General features: G+C 40.8%; 1 protein-coding gene across 1 annotated transcript; it reads right to left on the bottom strand.

The window, feature by feature from the left end:
• Positions 1-536: 536 nt before the first annotated feature.
• On the bottom strand, positions 537-7,824 carry LOC128744080 (venom protease-like). The gene is made up of 4 exons (XM_053840848.1): positions 7,524-7,824; positions 1,638-1,859; positions 1,050-1,580; positions 537-980 (listed from the first exon to the last, which is right to left on the bottom strand). The coding sequence occupies exons 1-4, from the start codon at positions 7,603-7,605 to the stop codon at positions 658-660; spliced, it is 1,158 nt and encodes a 385-aa protein (XP_053696823.1). The 5' UTR covers positions 7,606-7,824; the 3' UTR covers positions 537-657.
• Positions 7,825-20,935: the final 13,111 nt, after the last annotated feature.

The following is a 20,935-nucleotide window of genomic DNA, read 5'->3' on the forward strand; positions in this document are numbered from 1 at the left end:
TCGCGATCTACCAAGTCGCGTTGGTCATTCTTTAATTGAATTTTTTCTAAGGCAAACAGCCCCTGGCTTTTTGCTCGGTCAATTAATCTTCAGGCCATAATAAAAGATAAAACTACTTTTTAACAAATTTTAATTGAAACCGTGACCGTCAAGTTATCAAGATCGATCAACAGTATTAGAGTTTTTATAACCGCAGTAATGCAGTAACCACGACAATGAGTGCCTCAGTAACGCAATGTCGGCTACGATACGTGCGTTTAATTGCATATGGTGTGTCGTTGACTATCTCTCTGAAATTTTCATTTGTATCCGTTTGACAATTGGAACTCAGAACATTTCAGACCTTTTTGCGAACAGATTAGATTTGTATTTTGTGAAACTGACACGTACAAGCATCTTTTTCGTTTTACCTCGAGTTTTTGTGTTGTTTTATGGTCGTCAGTAGAAGGAAAGTTTTCTTTTCTGAATAAAATTCTCAAAAATTTTTGTTTTGGTATCTTCTTACTACTCAATGGTGGATAAAAAGTTTTGCTCGTTCGACCAATGACAAAAGTGCACATTACACGTTTCAAAAGTTCAAAGTTGCATGGACAAGAAATAAAACCATTTTAACTTCTCGATCTTTCGTATTTATTGTCGTATTACGATAGCAGACGCCTACCCCCAAACGATTGGTTCTATCCAGTCCAGGAAGGAGGCCACCCTGGTGTATATGGCGGGCACAGTCGAACCGCACGTCTGGCCGAACGACGTTATGCCAATGATGTAGAAAACGCAATGATTTTCCTGCTTGGTGATCTGCAAAGGTCCCCCTGAGTCACCCTGACAAGTGTCTCGGCCGCCTTTTATATTACCAACGCACAACTGACTCTGCATTACACCTTTCTTAAGTTGTCGGCTGTTCTGATAGCCTCGACTACAAAGTTCGTTGTCGTATATGTTCAATGATACCTTTAGCAGTTCATCTGATTTGTCACCATCTGTTAAGGAATAATAAAACTGCTAGGTAGATGTTAAATGGATAATAATAAATTAAAGCATAAACTTACGATCTTCTGTGAGACCAAAGCCTGTAGCAATTGCCTGGTCGGTAGACACTAGTTCTCGATCGTGCAAGCAGGCCGGCCGAATAAAGTTTGTGAACTTTACCGATTCTACAAGCTCTACTAACGCTATATCGTTATATAATCCTTGGCTGCGTTTGAAGTTCGGATGCCGTGTGAACGTCAAGATGTCTACATCCTTCGGATGAGCTCCGTCATCTTGGCGAACTAAATTTTGATCACCTAACCGCACAAAGGACGGTAGTTGACCGTCCAGTTCTAGATAGCAATGGGCCGCCGTCAGTACATAGCGATCACTGATTAGCGATCCTCCGCAATCGAATGAATCGTAATTCCCGCGGCGCCAACCGATGGCAGCCATGTGCGGAAACTCACCCGGTTTCGTCACATTCCCGCCGACGATCAGCTTAACAATATTGTCGCACTTCGGTACTTCAAAGCTAACCACCGTTGGTGTCAGAGTTAACGTACTGACCGCAATCCGATTATACGACAATTTGCGGTATTCGTTACATTCTAAAAATTTAACAACTTTAGTGATCTTGTATGATATAAATGAAGGCAAGGACTCACTTTGAACGGCTTTACGAGCATTGGTTGATGGCGTTGAAAGCTGTCCATTATTGCGATCCCCAGCGTCGTCAATCCGGACACCGCCATCTTCTGGACAGCATACGACCGCTTCCTGCGAGTTGTAACTGCAAATGGTAATCCGCTGGTTCACTAGCTGGTTTCTACAGTACGAGTATCCACGACATATGCCCTGACGGCCATAATGCTTGCAGGGGTCGTATTCTGTGCGAAAAAAGAAAATGAATTGCTTGATAATTTATTCTTTTAGATTTGTTGTGGAGATATGGAAACGTATTTGGATAAATCGAAAATGATACCACGGACATTTTGATGATAGATTTGAATAAAAAATGCTAAAACAAGCCGATTATTGACCAAATAGATCTTCACAAGGATCTTCATGAATATTTTGCTATCAAATTTGTCAAATTCTGAGCATTTGAAGTTATTCTACCTATTATTTTATTGCAATATCTGTTTGTACTATGATTTTGCTGGAATATGTAGGCTGTTCTGCCAAAGAAGAGAATCATTCAGATAGCCTTTTGGGATGATTTGCAGGGCCCTATTCTCACAGTCACCTCACCTAAATTTTTCAGGTGAGGTGACAATTTGCGTTTCTCACAGTCACCTAGGTGACCCAGCTCACCTGGGTGACTGTACAAATCAAACGGGGAGCCGTTAGGTGAGGTGAGGTGACTGTGAGAATAGGGCGCGTGAGAGATGTAAGGTGAGGTGAGGTGACTGTGAGAATAGGGCCCGCAATCTGAAGATCTGTGCAACTATTGGCTCCTGAGCCTCCTGTTTGAATATGGATCCATTACGGCATCGACCACGTCGCGTCGTTAGGGAGGAAAAGAAATGTTATAACCCCGATTAATATCACGGCAGCGATGTTTTTTTCGTGAATATGGCAAGATATGATGATATCTGGATTAATATATAATTGATGCGATCAGTCAATTTACGAAACGTTATGTAAAATCGATCTACATCTTGAGGAGGGAAAAGTAGGCCCGAGTTCCAGCATAAATGCGTCGTTGAATCACCCTTGCAAGAAATTAGCAGGCGCTGCAAATAAGTGAGAACTCAGATTTTTACTTGGTTCGCAGACTCTTAGCGTTTCGTGCAAAAGTAACTGTTTTTTCGTTTGCATTATTTTACCAATTTTAGAATGTTTACTTTCCTACTTCGCGATTATTAGGTAAGTGCAAGATATGTATGTAATAAAGCATAGATAAAGATATTTTTTGAATATTTTTTTGATATATGCCTGACCGCATTTCAAGGTTTCCGGATTTTCCTATATCTGCGATTTCATTCGTTTCCATTTTTGAAAAACAGTGACAAGAGTCAGGGCCGGCGCTTCCCTTAAGCAAAACAAGCAGTTGCTTGGAGCGCCACATTGAGGGGGCGCCATTTCGACTACATTGAAAAAACTGGAGCATTAAATAAATAAGCGGTTAATATAAAACTCTCCTCCTTCTTCTATAGCAGCAAAGAGCCGGGAGATAAATCTAGAGTTACTTTCCGCGGTATTTGGTCCTGGGCTGCTTGTCGCCAATTCGTTGAGCGTCTCGACAGAAGCAAACCGGCTTCAATCTGGCCGAGCCATCTAGCATGTTGAGTCCCTCTATTCCCAATGCCGATGGAGATCTTGAAGAGAACAGATTTTACTGCATAATCGTCCGACATTCTCGCGACGTGACCGGCCCACTGTATTGCCCCGGTTTTATGTTTATGTTTATTTTACAAAATTCATCTGACAGTTGCGTCTTAATGAATAATCCCTAAATGATTCCGCGGCTCCATGTGCAAGAAGTTTCGTTGGCGTAGCGGACGTTCCGGAGCGTATATGTTCAGCTGTTCTAACAACGCCGGGCAGTCGATGTGATTCGTTAAAAGTTTAGCAGCAAACACGGCTTGTGCGATTCGTCGTCTAAGATCCAGCGGCTGTAAACCGAGAAGTCGGGAGCGGTTCTCGTACGATGGCAAATTGAGCGGATCACGCCATGGGAGATGTCGAAGAGCATAACGGATGAATTTTTTCTGCACCATTTCAATTGTGTGAGACCAATTAGCATGATATGGGCACCAAATAACCAAATTAGTTTCGAGGATTGATCTCACAAGTGAGCGGAACAGCGATTTCAAGCAGAGTGGGTCACGAAACTCGTCTGCAATCTTGAAGATGAACCCCAGCTGTCGGTTGGCCCTCGTGATAATGTTGTCATAGTGGTTCTTGAACGTAAGTTCCTTGTCCAACAGAACTCCCAAATCCTTTATACACTGTACGCGGAGAAGGTAGTGGTTGGAAATGTTGTAGTTGTATTCAATGGGCGATCGTTTTCTATGAAATGAAGTTACGTTGCACTTCTCTATGCTCAGTGTTAAGCGGTTAGTAGCACACCAGTTCACAAACGTATTCAAGTACTCCTGCAGTTCCATACAATCGTTCAGGCACGTAACAACTTTAAAAATTTTTGTATCGTCAGCATAAAAGAGTCGGTAATGATGTGGGAGTAAACAAGAGACATCGTTTATGAAAATCGAGAAGAGTAGCGGGCCGAGGTTACTGCCTTGCGGAACTCCAGATTGGTTGGAGAAGCGATTAGAGATACTTGATCCTATTTTGACACATAAGCTTCTGTTAGTCAAGTAAGATCTAAACCAGCATACGGCGTCAGAGATACACCTAGTCGCTCCATTTTGCAAAGCAGTATTCTATGATCTACTCGATCGAATGCAGCTTTCAAATCCAAGTAAATAGCATCAGTTTGAAAGCTAGAATCCAAACTTTGCGAGAACCGGGAAATAAACTGCATCAGATTCGTGGTTACCGATCTTTTCGGGAAAAATCCGTGCTGGTCAACATCAATATAGTATGTACAGCAAGCTCCGCTTTCCGGCTGTACTCCGCCAACAAAAAATCCGAGTTGCAGTGCTACAAAATTACAGCCTTGATTATTCTGATGAAAACCTACTTGCAACAAAACTTAACAATTAAAATACTCAGACAAGTGGGGTAGAATGGTTGTATTGACGCTATTAAATTAAATTATTCATCTGTTGATGAAGCAGCAAGGTATGAGGACGAAGTTTCTGAAGCAACAGGTATTCTGAACCGAACTTCTTTGGTTTTTGAAGGTTTGTTATTCTGATAATGGGTTTCGAAACTCCGACCATTATGCAAGAGAAATGGCGGTTAACTGAGACTTTGATGCGTCACTTATTTTCGAGGATTAAATCCGCTCCTGCCACAAGAAGAAACTTTTTTTCAAATGACAAACCGATTTCACTCTGAAATTTAGAGTAGAAGGCTTTAGATACTGTTATCAATTTTACGAAAACATTTTTTAAATTGTGAGATGAAGGGTATGTTACTGCTTCGTCGTAATTTCCTATTCCCGTCCTATCCAACACAAATTATTTAAAATATCAGTATTTTTATGACACACAATGCAAAATTAGTTATTCCCTAATATTTTAGTTTGTTGTCTATCATACGCGATCAATGAAAGTGAGCTGAAATCGATTTAAATGCTTTTTATCACTAAAGAAGTCCTACCAGCCAAATTTCCTACGTTTTTTCGTGCGACGAAGAAGAAAATGTTGACTGATCGTTTTAATTTCCGTCGTTTATAAATAAAAATAACTCACGCAAGGCATTGCCGTTATTCTACAGCCAAGAAAACTTACCTGACCTGCAGAAATTTTGCAGAATAACATTTGTCATGCCGTTCTACGCAAATACATGCGCGTTAGCTTCGTAAACATTGTTGTGATTTTTAGTTCGGACGATGAAGAATTTTGATGGACGGATTTTAAAACGGTACGACGAGTTTAAGCAATAAAGTCAGTTGCATAATTTTAATAATATGTTTTAACAATCGCTTTTCAGTGATTTCAAAGTTCACGGATCGGAAGGTAAGTGTGTTTTAGTCAAATCAGCACAAGAACTTTTGGAGTATTCATTAAATCCATCCTAAAAATGATGAAAATTAGAATGGCTTTACTTACTACTACATGTTGTATGCTTCAAATTTAGATTCGAACAGTTAAAGAAGCATCAGATAATGCTTTTAGTTTTTTCTGTGACATTGGAAGCAGGAAAATAATCGTTAAAATACCTGCAGAAAGCTTAAACATGTTTTGACAAATGCTAAGCATTCGGCTCATTGCAATACTTTTACAATATATTTTATGTTTATGAGCGATTAGTCACGAATAAAAAGTAAAATTGTTTAGATGGGACGCAAAAATTAATTCTAAAGGTATAGAAAGTGTCAAATAAACTATTTTGTAATTTTGACTTCGTTATAAATGCAATATCTATCCGAATAAACCTACCTTACTTTTATGACTAAATGCTGGGGGCGCCATTGTGAGGATTTGCTTGGAGCGATAAATTGGCTAGTGCCGGCCCTGTCAAGAGTGTGACTTCACTGCATCTCATCTGCATGAAAACCTGATTATCATCTTTATCATCTATACTGTTCTCGTATTCCTGCGAAAGCTTATCATATCGCGCTTCCCAACGACAGCTTTTTAGAAAATAATCTCAAGGACGCCACCTTTATCCCGCGCATAGATGTCCTAACTAATTATAAATGCGGGGCGTGGAAAATTTGAATAGCCTAAAAAACTGCCATAATTGAAATTGGCTTCCTGATAGGGTTGCCAAGTCTGAAAATGACAAAAACCGGCCGCTCGGTCCTGCCTTCCAAAAATGCGGGAGTACGGGGGGGGGGGGGGGTTGTAGCAGCGTATTAGAGAATATGCCTGTAATGTGTAAAACAAGTGGGAGTCGGTTGACAGTTTCCCATGAAAATAGCTAGTTTTTGAGTGACAACTATAGGTACTTGCTTCTGGCGCTAGTGGACAATTTAATGTATATTATCGCCAGAGGCAAGGTATTATCACTGCAAAACTAGCTATCTTCAATGATCCAGTGTTCAGGATTGCTAATACATTTATCAGAAAACTTAACAGGCCAGGCAAAAAGAACAAATCCGGCTTCATACGTCGCAAAACCGGCTTTGCAAGTGAAAAACCGGCCGGACCGGCCAAAAACCGACCACTTGGCAACCCTACTTCCTGATAGGAATAACTATTGTTATCTGTTTGTTTAAGTTATGTAAATTGTCTCTAGTGTCTCTAGTCTCTGGGATTTCAAAAGCAGTTTTTATAAGCAAAACAAATGATATGTTCACGAAAATTTATCATTGTGTTCCGACAGGCGCAAAGAATGAAGTAAAAACAGTTTCATCAACATAATTATTATTTCGAGCATAAAAACTGCTTTTGAAATCCCAGAAGTCAATGACGCGTGTTTAAACCTTAAATTCGTCACTGAATAACCGGATTAATGCCGAAAAAATAAAGTAGAATAAGTAACGCTAAAACTTATTACTGATAACCAAAGTATTGGGTTATCAGTTCAGAATAGCCGGTAAAAAAACAATTTAAACACTTAAGTGTCTGTTGATTGTTAATATATTCTAATAGAAGCAACATTGTTCTGAGAAACCCAGGGGAGCTCAAAATCAGTGGCTGAAATTGAAATGCGGCTCCTACTGGTTGCACCTAAGACGACATTCTCATCGTGAAACCTTTAACCGACTTCCTTCTACTGCATTTTACGTAAAGTAGGGTGCAGAAAGTGGAACAAAAACGAATTGCATCATTGTCTAACCTGTTTTTGATGATATTACAAACCGAGAGAATCACTGTTCACGTTTTGTTTTTGTTTTGTTGTTATATTCACAGAACAGATTTTAACTCGAACTTGTATCAAAAATGTAAAAGATCGCTCAGTCTGCTATTCGATTAAAATAGTATCAATCCTAGTAATACCCACCCCTGACCTTTAGCTTCGAACGTCACCTTTTAAGGCCGCATGACTTCCATGCACTAGCGAAAGCACAAACAATCCGAGGACGCAAACTTGGCTAAGCACCGTTTTCATTACACTTTCCGATGTAGATTGTTGTTTTATCCGATAATTGGTTACTATCGGCCGCTTTGTTTTGCAGCACCTCCTATCGGTAAGCCTGCATTAATATTCTGTTCCGTGAATGGCGTCGCGGTAAACTCGATCGCGACAACTAGGGGATGATCACACGAAAACTGCACGCGATCGCGCACGGCTGGCAACGAATGTGGAGAGAAAACGTCTTATTCTCCCGAGCGGCTGCGAATAACTGAACTTATAACTTCCTATGTGAGACGTTCGTCGTCCACTTGAGTCTGGCTGGATGCGATGCGACTGCTGAGGCTGACTACTGAGCGAACGATGATGATACTGTTTATCGATTAGGAGCGGAGTTTCCAGCGCTAAGCCAAACGTTCGTTTCGTCATACTGCATTGAAAAGAAATTTGGTATTTTGCATTGCAAGAGTGAGAGCGAGATTGTTTTGAAATTGTCGGGCGGAATTACCAAATGGAAATTTGGTGATGAAATATTTTGGGAAGGACGAATTATTCGACAGTGCGTAGGGGTAATCCGGGTAAAACCGACACTGTAGGTAAAACCGACACCCCTCGATTTTTAAGTTATAAACTGTTTTCTGCAAATTGTCTAATTCACTTCTGTATGTTTACACCGTTGAGAGTTGATAATTCAGAGAACAGAGATTAATGACAAAGGCTCAAGATCGACTGTTTGTCAGCAGCTATCAGATCAAGATTTCTACAATTGGTGGTGATTTCTTAAGTGGTGGTGGTCCGTTATCGATCCTGAACGGAATGAATTATGATTCTCCAGTACTGTCGCTCCTAGGCTGCCGTTCTCTAATCCCTTATGTGCATGCGTCTGCGCCACAGTCCATTTTCTATTTTGCTACCAAGTATGATTGCAGAATATAGCGCTCAAAAACCACAAGAATTCGTCGATCAGCTTTCTTTAATGTCCGTGTTTATGTTCGTAAAGTAGCCTGGAGTAATGTTCTGAAAAGCGCCAGTTTGGTGTGAGTTTGTAAATTACAGGACTTCAACACAATCCTTAGAAAGCCCGATTCATTGTTTTACTTCGCGGTTTAAATCGTTTTCACATGTCATGAGCGTACCAAGATATATGAATTCCTCCACGACTTCACATCGTTCTCTATCCTGCTCTACTCCCACACTCCCACATTCCTGCCAGCAACCATTATTTCTTTTCTGCGGTATTCATGGTAGGTTGGTAAACGGCTGGATAATGCGTGAAATAAACATCATAGTGGTTCTTAGCCTCTTATTCAGCAACTCCTATCCCTACCTCCTCGTGGTACCAGCCGGGATACGAGCAACCTTAGTGGAGATCAGGTAACAGGATTAGAGGTCGTTTCTTCCTAACATTAGCATTATCAACGTGCATACCCAAGTAACAATTTCAGGCTGATCAAACGCTTTTATTGCTGATTTTATTCAACCTGTGGCTGATCTATGGTTTAGGTTTAGAAATGAAAACCTTTTTTCAGCTCTTAAACATCTAAATCTGGTGATTTTATCAAGCTTCAGGCTAATTAATAGCTGCTTTCGAAGCTGCAATGAAGCTTAATAGAAACTTTTTTGCACATTTAAATAGCCAATTTGCGCAATGCTGTCAATTCTATTTTTAGAACGAGAAATTGTTTTGCAATCTACTTTTCCAGTCGCTTAATCAACGCTTCATCAACCTTCATGCAGCTAAAAAAAACTATTTTTAAATTTAAAAAAATGGAGCGCGTCATTTTTATTTTGCCGTAAACGCGATTATATAATTTTTAGTTTCGAATAACTTTAATTCGTACAAGTAAAGCTAGCTAATTAAAAATGCATGTCTTTTTTCCGGGAATTGAACCCGCCATCTGTTGATCCATAAGCACTCACCGTATGATCCGCCCCATTTGCATCTGCAGAACAGACAGTGAGAATATCTTTACACCTGAAGCCTAGCCCGTCTAGCGTGAAGCAGTCGATAATGTCGATAACTGACAAACTTTTGCTGTCAGCCGAATTGCGAAATTTTATGATCTGACAGAATGTGTGCTGTGAGCCGAAAGAAAACTTGGTAGAAGTTTGTAAAGCCACTTTAACACCCTTAAGCAGACTTAAAGTAGTTTGAAAGCTGTGAACCTAATGAAAGCTTCCACTCTACATTTTAACACCTTTAAGCAGCCGTAAAACGGTTTGATGCTTATGGTTGTTTAGAAGCAGGTTGTTTGGCAGAAAAATTCGCTATTAAGGTTTTTTATCAGCTTCTGGGAGAGAACTGGTTTGAAAAACTTAAAGTAGCTTAAACATCGCTTATTTAAACACCATTTGAGTGCTTACTTTATGCAGCTTTGATCGCCTTAAACCAACCCGTAAACAGCCATTGCTCTTGCAATTCAGCTACCGTTGTTACTTGGGTAGCCTACACCTAGGAAGTAACGAGGACGATAAGGATGCTTTTTACGCACATCTTGAACGTGAATACGACAGCTGTGATGCAACTACAACTACGACATCCAGCAAGCCACCTCCGTTGTTAAACTGCTCGCTGACGACATCGATTGCCCACATCTCTTATCCCAGCTGGATTTCCGGGTATCAGAAAGAACATTCGGACAGCGATCATTAATGCAGCCAGGATTTTATCGAACATGCTATGGTTACCAGCCAGCCTAAAGCTGCGATGGTACGCCTGATTACTTCTGTGGAATCTGTGTTCGAGTTTGGAATGTCTGCATCCCAATTTGCTAACCGAGTGAAAAGATTATATCTATATATATAAAAGTGAGCGTGAGTATGTTTGTATGTTTGTATGTTCCACCATAGCTCCAGAACGCCTTGACCGATCTTCACCAAACTTGGCACACATGTTCCTTGATATAAGAGAATCAGCACTGTAGGGCTGACAAAAGAGGGGGGGGTTCATAATGGGCGGGGGAACCCTTAACTCCGAAATGCCTTGACCGTTCTTCATCAAACTTGGCACACATGTTCCTTGACATAAGAGAATCAGCACTGGGGGGTCAACAAAAAGGGGGGGGGGGGAGGTTCCCTAAAAGGTGGGGGAGGATCCCTAATAGGTGAGCGAGGATCCCTAATAGAGGGGGAGACCATAACTCCGAAATGGTTTGACCGTTCTTCATCAAACTTGGCACACATGTTCCTTGACATAAGAGAATCAGCACTGAAGGCATTGACAACAGGGGGAACGAAATGTTTAGACAGCTCTCCCATAAGTAACGGTAGGACAAAAGAGGGAGCTGATGACCGGAGGTTGCTGACGAGAAGGGAGGAGTACCCAAGTAACAATTTCAGGCTGATCAAACGCTTTTATAGCTGATTTTATTCAACCTGTGGCTGATCTATGGTTTAGGTTTAGAAATGAAAACCTTTTTTCAGCTCTTAAACATCTAAATCTGGTGATTTTATCAAGCTTCCGGCTAATTAATAGCTGCTTTCGAAGCTGCAATGAAGCTTAATAGAAACTTTTTTGCACTTTTAAATAGCCACTCTGCGCAATGCTGTCAACTCTATTTTTAGAACGAGAAATAGTTTTGCAATCTACCTATCCAGTCGCTTAATCAACGCTTCATCAACCTTTATGCAGCCAAAAAAAACCTATTTTTAAATTTAAAAAAACGGAACACGTCATTTTTACTTCGCCGTCAACGCGATATTTTTAGTTTCGAATAACTTTAATTCGTACAAGTAAAACTAGCTAATTAAAAATGCATGTCTTTTTTCCGGGAATTGAACCCGTCATCTTTTGATCCATAAGCACTCACCGTATGATCCGCCCCATTTGCATCTGCAGAACAGACAGTGACCCAAGTAACAACGGTAGCTGAATTGCAAGAGCAATGGCTGTTTACGGGTTGGTTTAAGGCGATCAAAGCTGCATAAAGTAAGCACTCAAATGGTGTTTAAATAAGCGATGTTTAAGCTACTTTAAGTTTTTCAAACCAGTTCTCTCCCAGAAGCTGATAAAAAACCTTAATAGCGAATTTTTCTGCCAAACAACCTGCTTCTAAACAACCATAAGCATCAAACCGTTTTACGGCTGCTTAAAGGTGTTAAAATGTAGAGTGGAAGCTTTCATTAGGTTCACAGCTTTCAAACTACTTTAAGTCTGCTTAAGGGTGTTAAAGTGGCTTTACAAACTTCTACCAAGTTTTCTTTCGGCTCACAGCACACATTCTGTCAGATCATAAAATTTCGCAATTCGGCTGACAGCAAAAGTTTGTCAGTTATCGACATTATCGACTGCTTCACGCTAGACGGGCTAGGCTTCAGGTGTAAAGATATTCTCACTGTCTGTTCTGCAGATGCAAATGGGGCGGATCATACGGTGAGTGCTTATGGATCAACAGATGGCGGGTTCAATTCCCGGAAAAAAGACATGCATTTTTAATTAGCTAGCTTTACTTGTACGAATTAAAGTTATTCGAAACTAAAAATTATATAATCGCGTTTACGGCAAAATAAAAATGACGCGCTCCATTTTTTTAAATTTAAAAATAGTTTTTTTTAGCTGCATGAAGGTTGATGAAGCGTTGATTAAGCGACTGGAAAAGTAGATTGCAAAACAATTTCTCGTTCTAAAAATAGAATTGACAGCATTGCGCAAATTGGCTATTTAAATGTGCAAAAAAGTTTCTATTAAGCTTCATTGCAGCTTCGAAAGCAGCTATTAATTAGCCTGAAGCTTGATAAAATCACCAGATTTAGATGTTTAAGAGCTGAAAAAAGGTTTTCATTTCTAAACCTAAACCATAGATCAGCCACAGGTTGAATAAAATCAGCAATAAAAGCGTTTGATCAGCCTGAAATTGTTACTTGGGGAGTGTATCTTTACACCTGAAGCCTAGCCCGTCTAGCGGGAAGCAGTCGATAATGTCGATAACTGATAAACTTTTGCTGTCAGCCGAATTGCGAAATTCTATGATCTGACAGAATGTGTGCTGTGAGCCGAAAGAAAACTTGGTAGAAGTTTGTAAAGCCACTTTAACACCCTTAAGCAGACTTAAAGTAGTTTGAAAGCTGTGAACCTAATGAAAGCTTCCACTCTACATTTTAACACTTTTAAGCAGCCGTAAAACGGTTTGATATTTATGGCTGTTTAGAAGCAGATTGTTTAGCAGAAAAATCCGTTATTAAGCTTTTTTATCAGCTTTTGGGAGAGAACTGGTTTGAAAAACTTAAAGTAGCTTAAACGTCGCTTATTTAAACACTATTTGAGTGCTTACTTTATGCAGCTTTGGTCGCCTTAAACCAACCCGTAAACAGCCATTGCTCTTGCAATGCAGCTACCGTTGTTACTTGGGTAACGCCCATATGACTGTAACAGTTTACCAAAACAATAGCAAAAATCAGAATACGAAACACTAAACTGCAATGCTCGCAGCTATAGATTTGTCAAGTGTAATTATGCACCGAAGCAAAGTGACCTGTACAAAAAGTGTTCGATCATTAGTGCTAATTGTTATTGGCCGACTCTGTTTGAGTCACAGGGGCAGTCATTCAAACAGCGTGGAGTTTATCTGAGAACTCCATGTTTTTCCCATGGTAAACTTTATGTGGCATGCTCCAGAGTGGGCGCAGCCAATAATTTGTGCATACTTGCTCCTGGTGATGACACTAAAAACATTGTTTACAAACAAGTTTTGTCTTGAAGTGAGATGAAAGGAATGACAGGTTTGTTGTATCCATGGAAAAACACCGTTACACCTTCTACTTTTTTTTATTAGGATAGCATGTAATACTAAACTAATAAATAAATAAAAAGCTGTGTTTAGAAAAGTACAATAACAAAACTATTCATTTCCTATGGGTGGGGTGGCCATTGTTAAAAGCGGAAGGTGCAAATAGGAAAAATGGCTTTATTTTTCTTTCTTTATAGGGTTTTGTAGAGATTTCCGTAAAGAAAACAGATGTGCAGGTGGCCGGGTAGACAAAAGAGGGGAAGCTGACAAATGGGGAGGAACGTCCGAAAGAGGAACAAGCGTTGTATTTTTGCATTATAAGCGTTTCGGTTACAATAACCGATGTACAAGTGGCTGTGAGACAAAGGCTCCCCGAGTAAGATCGGGCACTCAGCTAGTATTATATAATTACATCATACACTATTCATTAAGACAAATTGTCAGATGGATTATAAATAAATAAACAAATAATAAAGACATGACTTCAAAATCGTCATCGGAACCCTCAACGCTCAGGTTGGCCAGGAGGAGAAATTCAGACCGGTAAGTTCAGCGCGCACCCGCTTACGAACGAAAACGGCCATCGACTCATTGACTTCGCCGCCTCCAAAAACATGACCATACGCAGTACCTTCTTCCGGCACAGCCATATCGGTACCACGTTTTGATTGATGGACGTTAGAACCTATCGTGGCGCAAACATCGATTCTGATCACTACCTTTTGATGGTTAAAATACGCCAAAGATTTTACCAACATTCGGTGCCGTTGCCCGCTACGGTACAAACTCAACGACTCAACGCGCAACGACTAAAGTTACTTGACGTCGCTACTGAGTACGCGTAACGCCTTGAGATTGCTCTGCCGGGTGAGGGAGAGCTAAACGAAGCCCTTCTCGGGGACTGCAGGGATAGCGTTAAAGTAGTCATCAAAAGCGCAGTGGAAGGTGTCATTGGGTTCGCTGAGAGGAGTCGTCGTAACGACTGGTTCGACGAGGAATGCCAGAGGATGTTAGATAAGAAGAATGCAGCGCGGGCGTCGATGCTGCAGTAGCGGACCCGTCAAAACGTGGAACGATATAGACAGAAACGAAGACAGCAAACCTCTTTTTTTCGGGATAAGCAGCGCCGCCTGGAAGAAATGGACTGAGAGGATATGGAACAGCCGTATCGTTCTCAGGAAACGCATAAATTCTACAGGAAACTGAACGTATCTCGCACAGGCTTCGTGCCGCGAGCCGCAACATGACGAGATGAAGACGGAGGGATCTTGTCGGATGAACGTGAGATGATCGATAGATGGAAGCAGTACTACAATAAGTACACGAATGGCGCGGGGACGGACTGCCAAGACTGCAGGGAGAATGACTACATCCGTACGGCGGATGATGGTGATGTGCCGAACCCCGTGATAAGTGAAGTGATCGAAGCCATCAAGCAACTCAAGAACAACAAGGCAGCTGGCAAAGATGGCATCGAAGCGGAGCTTATCAAGATGGGCCCGGATAGCTTGGCTACCTGTTCTGGATCTGGGAAACCGGAGGAGTAGAAGGAGGGAGTAATATGCCTAATATACAAGAAGGGTTACAAGTTGTTTGCTGATGTTACTGCTTTATTCTATCCAAACCACGATGCATCTATTGTGCCATCTATAAACAGTGACTTACAGCACAGAGAACAGACATTTATGCTCATATAAAATATCATGCAAATGGTGTGTAAACTTTTGAACAAGACACTAGCGACATCTCTCTTACTTGATTGATTTATGAATAAAATGACTGATCATTTGATATTTTTGTTGAAGATTGCATACGATTCGATGGCGTCATCCAAAAACATTGCCAGTCAACAGTTGTTCAATATCCTTGTTGCCATATTTATTATATATTCTTGTCATTATCTATATATTCGAAATACTGGCTACTCTAACGGCAATAACTGTAGCAACGGTTGTTGCTCGATTCTGTTTATGTTATTTGTTGAACGTGGTTGAAAATGGAAAAATTTTGAAACTGCTGGAAACAGCATTTCAATTTTTTCTTTTATTTTCATAAGTATAGCAAATTGTTGTTAGATTTAAAGTTTTTCCACATTGGATCGTGCCATTCCATCGTTTTACGCAGCATGACTCGGCGTGACTAGCAGTAACCTTTCAACTTTGAGCATCGGAAAACCTACCACTTCATCGACGTCCGCCGATGGTGCAGTGTTTGGCATTGTTTCAATGATCTCGGAGGTGTCGGCCGCTAAATCATGGCCTATTCTCGGTCTGTATGCCAATGGCACGTGAATCAGAATCACCGGAAACTAGAATTCCGCTTTCTCTAGCTGGTACGTTCGTTTCTGAAACAGAAACACAGATTCTCGGAATCATTCAATCATTATTATTTTTGATAAATGTTTACTTAATTTTAAGTTTGATATATTGGGTAAACAATATGTTAGTTGCTGTAGCAACTGCGAAATGCTTTAGTGAAAATTTGACGAAAGCTTTGATATGCGTTGACAATCATTAACAATCAAAGCCCATTCTGTCAGTGATGCGAGTGCCACGTAGCGGGAGCATTACCACTTACTTACAAAATGGCGGCAGAGCTTTTACACACGTCCTGAGACCAAGAGAATGTCTGTTCTCTGTGCTTACAGGTATTTATGAGATACTTTAAGGTGAAATTAGTCGTCATCGATTCTGCTGATTTCAAAAGCAGTTTCTTTGTTTCAAACAAAAATTCTGTTCATGAAAATATATTCGCTGTGTTCAGATAGGCAAGAAGAATGCAGTATTTACATTGTCATAAACAGAATGCCGCTTTTGGGCCCAAAAACTACTTCCGAAATTTGGCTCTCTGACGAAAAGTTAATGACCGCCAATTTCCCGTTAATGCAAATTTGCTCCCAATAAACTTATCAAAGACCAAATACATGGTTTTCCATTTATCAAGGAAACAAATACCTACCCTACACATAGCAACCCGTCGTTTGAGCAACAAGGAATTGAATTGGTATCGAATTTTAAATACTTGGGCTCGGTGTTGGACCCGCGCTCTCCTGGGGAGATCATATAGAACATGTCCAAAGGAAAGTCTCATCCTTGTGCGGCTTAATGTACCGTGTTAGTAAGTTTGTGCCTAGAGATGCCCTCTTAAACTTCTATCATGGCTGCATTCATTCCCATGTGCAATACCTAATTCTTGCCTGGAGACACGCTTGCAAACCCAAGCTGAAAAAAACTACAAACATTGCAAAATAGATGCCTCAAAATCATCTACAACCTACCGCGATTATACTCTTCTCTTTAACCACAGACTAACAGACGTAACACTGAAGCCTCATTCCATCGCCAATAAAAACGATCATTTCAAATGTTCACTTGAGTCAAGACTCAAACAACAGGCGCTGCGAGAGAACACCACTCGCTTGCGCTGGCGCTGTTGCCATATAATATACAAGTAAATTTATAGCATTGCTAAAATTTATAGCGAGCTACTCTGTGCAGCGCGAACACTGCACCAGGTGATGCTAGTGTTTTTTCCAAGTTTTAGGGGTGTTGTTGAAACGATGTTTTGTTAGAAAATTTGTTCGAAGTGCTACGTCTGTTAGTCTGTTGCATTATATTTAGTTCTGTTTTCGTATTTACATTTTTATTGCCAAATGAGGAGTCCATTATCAGGGGACTCTATGTGCGAGTTCTTTGGTGTGGGGGTGTGTTGGTGGGCCTCCCTAAAAAAAGTTGGAATGTGAGAACTATCGAGCGATCACCATTCTCAACAACGCCTACAAAGTGCTTTCTCAGATCATCTTTAGCCGTCTATCGCTGCTAGGAAATAGATTCGTGAGAAGTTATCAAACCGGTTTTGTAGACGGGTGATCGACAACGGACCAAATCTTTGTGCTGCGACAGATCCTTCAAAAGAGTCGCGAATACCAAGTCACTACGCACCACCTACTCATAGATTTCAAGGCCGCCTACGATACTTTCTACCGTAAAGAGCTTTGGAAAATTATGGACGAAAACGGCTTTCCCGGAAAGCTGACTAGACAGATTAAGGTCACGATCGATGGTGTTTGGTGCTGTGTGGGGATTTCGGGCGCGCTATCAACCCCGTTTGAAACATGCAGGGAACTTCGACAAGGCGATGGTATTTCCTGTCTTCTATTTAGCATGCGGGGCACGATCTTCAACAAGTCTAGCCAATTTATCTGTTTCGCTGACGACGTGGACATTGTCGAAAGTACGTTCCAGGCGGTTACAGAGCAGTATACCAAACTGAAACGTGAAGCAGTAAAGGTTGGATTACTGATAAATACGTTCAAAATCAAGTATCTGTTAGCAGGAGGAACCGAGCGCGATCGAGCTCGTATCGCGACTACGACGACCCCGTCGTAGTCGACGGGGACGAGTTCGAGGTGGTGGACGAATTTGTATACCTCGGGTCGTTGATGACGTCGGTTAACAACTGTAGCAGAGAAATATGCAGACGCATTCTTACCGGAAGTCGTGCTTACTACGGTCTTCACAAGACCCTAAGCTTCTGGTAAGCTTCACCCCCGTACTAAATGTATCATATACAAAACGCTAATAAGACCAGTCTACTAGAGATGGTCGGGTATGAAAATTTGAATACCCGGACCCGACCCGTACCCGATCAAGAAAAAAATTAAAAACCCGTACCCGACCCGAACCCGCAAATTTATCATTTTTGATACCCGAACCCGACCGCAACCCGTCGGGTACGGGACGGGCCCGGGTACCCGACCATCTTTAGTGTTAAATGTGGTCAATAGAGATACCTGACCCGACCCGTACCCAGTTTCAAAAACAAAAATTAAGAACTCGTACCCGACCCGAACCCGCAAATTATTTTTTTTCAATACCCGAACCCGACCCGAACCCGGCGGGTACGGGTACGGGTGCGGGTTTCGGGTAAATTTTCCGCTACCCGACCATCTCTACAGTCTACGGGCACAAAATGTGGACAATGCTCGATGGGGACTTGAAAGCACTGGCCGTTTTTGAACGTCGTGTGCTTAGGACTATCCTTGGCGGTGTATTGAGAACGATGTATGAAGGAGAACGATGAGCCACGAGCTGGTGCAGTTCATCGGCGAACCCAGTATCCAGAAAGTAGCTAAAGCCGGAAGGTTACAATGGGCGGGACATGTTGTAAGTATGCTGGACAAAAACCGTGCAATAATGGTTTTCGCCTCGAATCCGGTTGGTACCAGACGCAGAGGTGCGCAGCGAGCTCGATGGTTAGAGAAAGTGGAGCAGAACCTGGAAAATGTGGAACAGTCGAGAAATTGGAGACGCACAGCCATGGACCGAGTTAGTTGGCGAAACATTATATTGCAGGTCTAATCCAGAGGGACAGCGAGTAAATAAGTATGGCAAATCCCAATCTCGTTTCTCCCCATTTAAAATGCCTAAAGGCCTCTTCCGCTGCTCTATGGTTTATTCCGATTATATCGACGTTATCTGCCACACTAAGAAGCATGTGTGATTTCGTGATAATAATACCGTTTTATTTCCTTTCGTATTCCACCTGCCCAGGCAATGTTGGATGGCAGGTCAGAGAGTGCATTGCCTTGCTTTAGTCCATCCAATGCCATGGAAGCGACTGTGGTCTCACCCGCTATTCTCACGCATGATTTTGACCCATCCAGCGTTCCACGAATCACCTTTATCAGTTTCGTCGGGAAACTATGTTCTAGCATTATCTGCCACAGATCACTTTGTCTGTATCTAAAATTAAAAAAAAAAAGAAAACTTATCCAATTTAATTCTACTATGTATATTTTACTCACGACAGATACGTATTTCGCCTACGACTTGCAGGCTTCCTCAGTGTCTGTTTTCGAACTCTACTAAGAATAAATCGTACGCTGCCTTAAAGTCTACAAACATTTTAGATAGAATTAACAATAGTGCGAATATGCCAATATAAACAAAACGAGTGAGATTTATTTTTTGCTGGACCGGCATAGGAAAATCAATCATCACCCGGTTTGTTTACGCTTGCGACATTCACCCTTTTGTTAATTCTATCTTCACTTCTCTGCTAATTGACGCAGGGTAAAGGTCTGATCCGTCGTAGAGCGATCCTCACGAAAACCAACTTGGTACTCGTGACGAAGGAAGCGATCACTTGTGACTCAATAAATACAAACAATCCCTCCAATCCAATCGTTAAAAATATCTTTTCTATTGGGTTTTCCATGTTTATGCTATGATATTCCGGTGTTTATTTAACATTGAAGTCAGCGATATCATGAAATTTTGAATGACTTCTTGTAAGCTTTTGTAATCGTGTACAGTGATAAGGTAGATAAGCAGCGGTAATGAATAAAATGCTTGCTTGGGTTTGAACTTCATATTTCCGGCAAAGATTCAGCTATGTACCTGATTTAAAACTCTAAATCAATTACTTCTTTTAATTTTGATTAATTATTATCAACAGTTTGATCGATAGTTATTTATGCAGTCAAATGTATGAAATTAGGATTTCTTTTTAGTTGAAAACTGAATAAGAAGACTGAACTAATTATCAGCTTCGGCCCGAACACGCGATCCTCGACTCGGCTCTACCGATAAGATATATTATGTTAGCACAGATTACGAGTTGCTTTCGGAAGCTTTTAATAACGGAAATAATTATCATAATGAGCAAAACTTTCCTTGTTAACCTTTATTTTTATAATTACTTACTATTTTTCACATACATATCTGTCATCTTGGTTTAGAAATGATAGAAAATCCATTTTCATTCGTAATTCTCGACTTTAAAGAGGGCAGAACAGACACTCAAATTCCCCTCGAAAAACCCTCTAGAATTTGCTGAAATGTTGCATCTGCATTTTTATGGTGTGTGGAAGATTCTTGGTATAGTTCAAAAAGATTTTTGCAATTTTCGTCGATTACGAATGAAAATAGATATAACACGCCTATGAGTGATACATTCGTTGCAGTATTGTTTTATGGCGACAAAGTTTATACAGCCTGAATTCGTTAATTGGGCCACGATTGCACTCCAGCTGATTCGCTAATTGGGCCGACTGACAGTTGTTAGAAATTTCTAAACTCGAAAATTCCATACAATTTTGACATTCAAGTTGTCATATAGCCCAATTAGCGAACACCCAATTAACGAACCGCCCAATTAACGAACCACCAATTAACGAAACTTTGCTGTATTTTGGAAAGCGCAGCGAAAAAACAAAAATGTAGGCTGAATTTAGCAGCGTGCTGAAAATACCCTTCGGTACCCTACGTATTAAAAAAAATGATATTGTAACCGATAATTGCTAAATAGATTTCAATTGAACCAACCCCATGAAAGTAATGCAAAGTTGCAAGCAATTCTGGGGTCATGAACAAATGCCAGCGATGCAAATGATTGGATTTTTGCATTCTATACCGCAAGTGTGAAATTTGTACTCAAAACAGTAATTAGAAATATCGATTGCCATTTAGCTAGCAAGCGGCAACGATGAAAGGTGTGCTTTCAATATTCCTGATTGTAGTAATTGCGCAATGTTCTGCGGCAGATGACAATGAAGTGGCTGGACGTATTGCAATCGAAAGTTAGTAAACACCAATTCGTTTCCATTTTTGCTTTGTCAAAACAAAACTCTTTTCAGA

Source organism: Sabethes cyaneus, chromosome 1, assembly GCF_943734655.1.
Source record: "Sabethes cyaneus chromosome 1, idSabCyanKW18_F2, whole genome shotgun sequence".
Classification (NCBI taxonomy): Eukaryota; Metazoa; Arthropoda; class Insecta; order Diptera; family Culicidae; genus Sabethes; species Sabethes cyaneus.

Coding starts and splice junctions, on each gene's coding strand:
- LOC128744080 (XM_053840848.1), bottom strand. CDS start 7,605: ATGAAAACGGTGCTTAGCCAAGTTTGCGTCCTCGGATTGTTTGTGCTT. Junction 1,860..7,523: donor AAGTCATGCGGCCTTAAAAG/GTGACGTTCGAA, acceptor TTTTTCGCACAG/AATACGACCCCTGCAAGCAT. Junction 981..1,049: donor CTTTGGTCTCACAGAAGATC/GTAAGTTTATGC, acceptor ATTCCTTAACAG/ATGGTGACAAATCAGATGAA.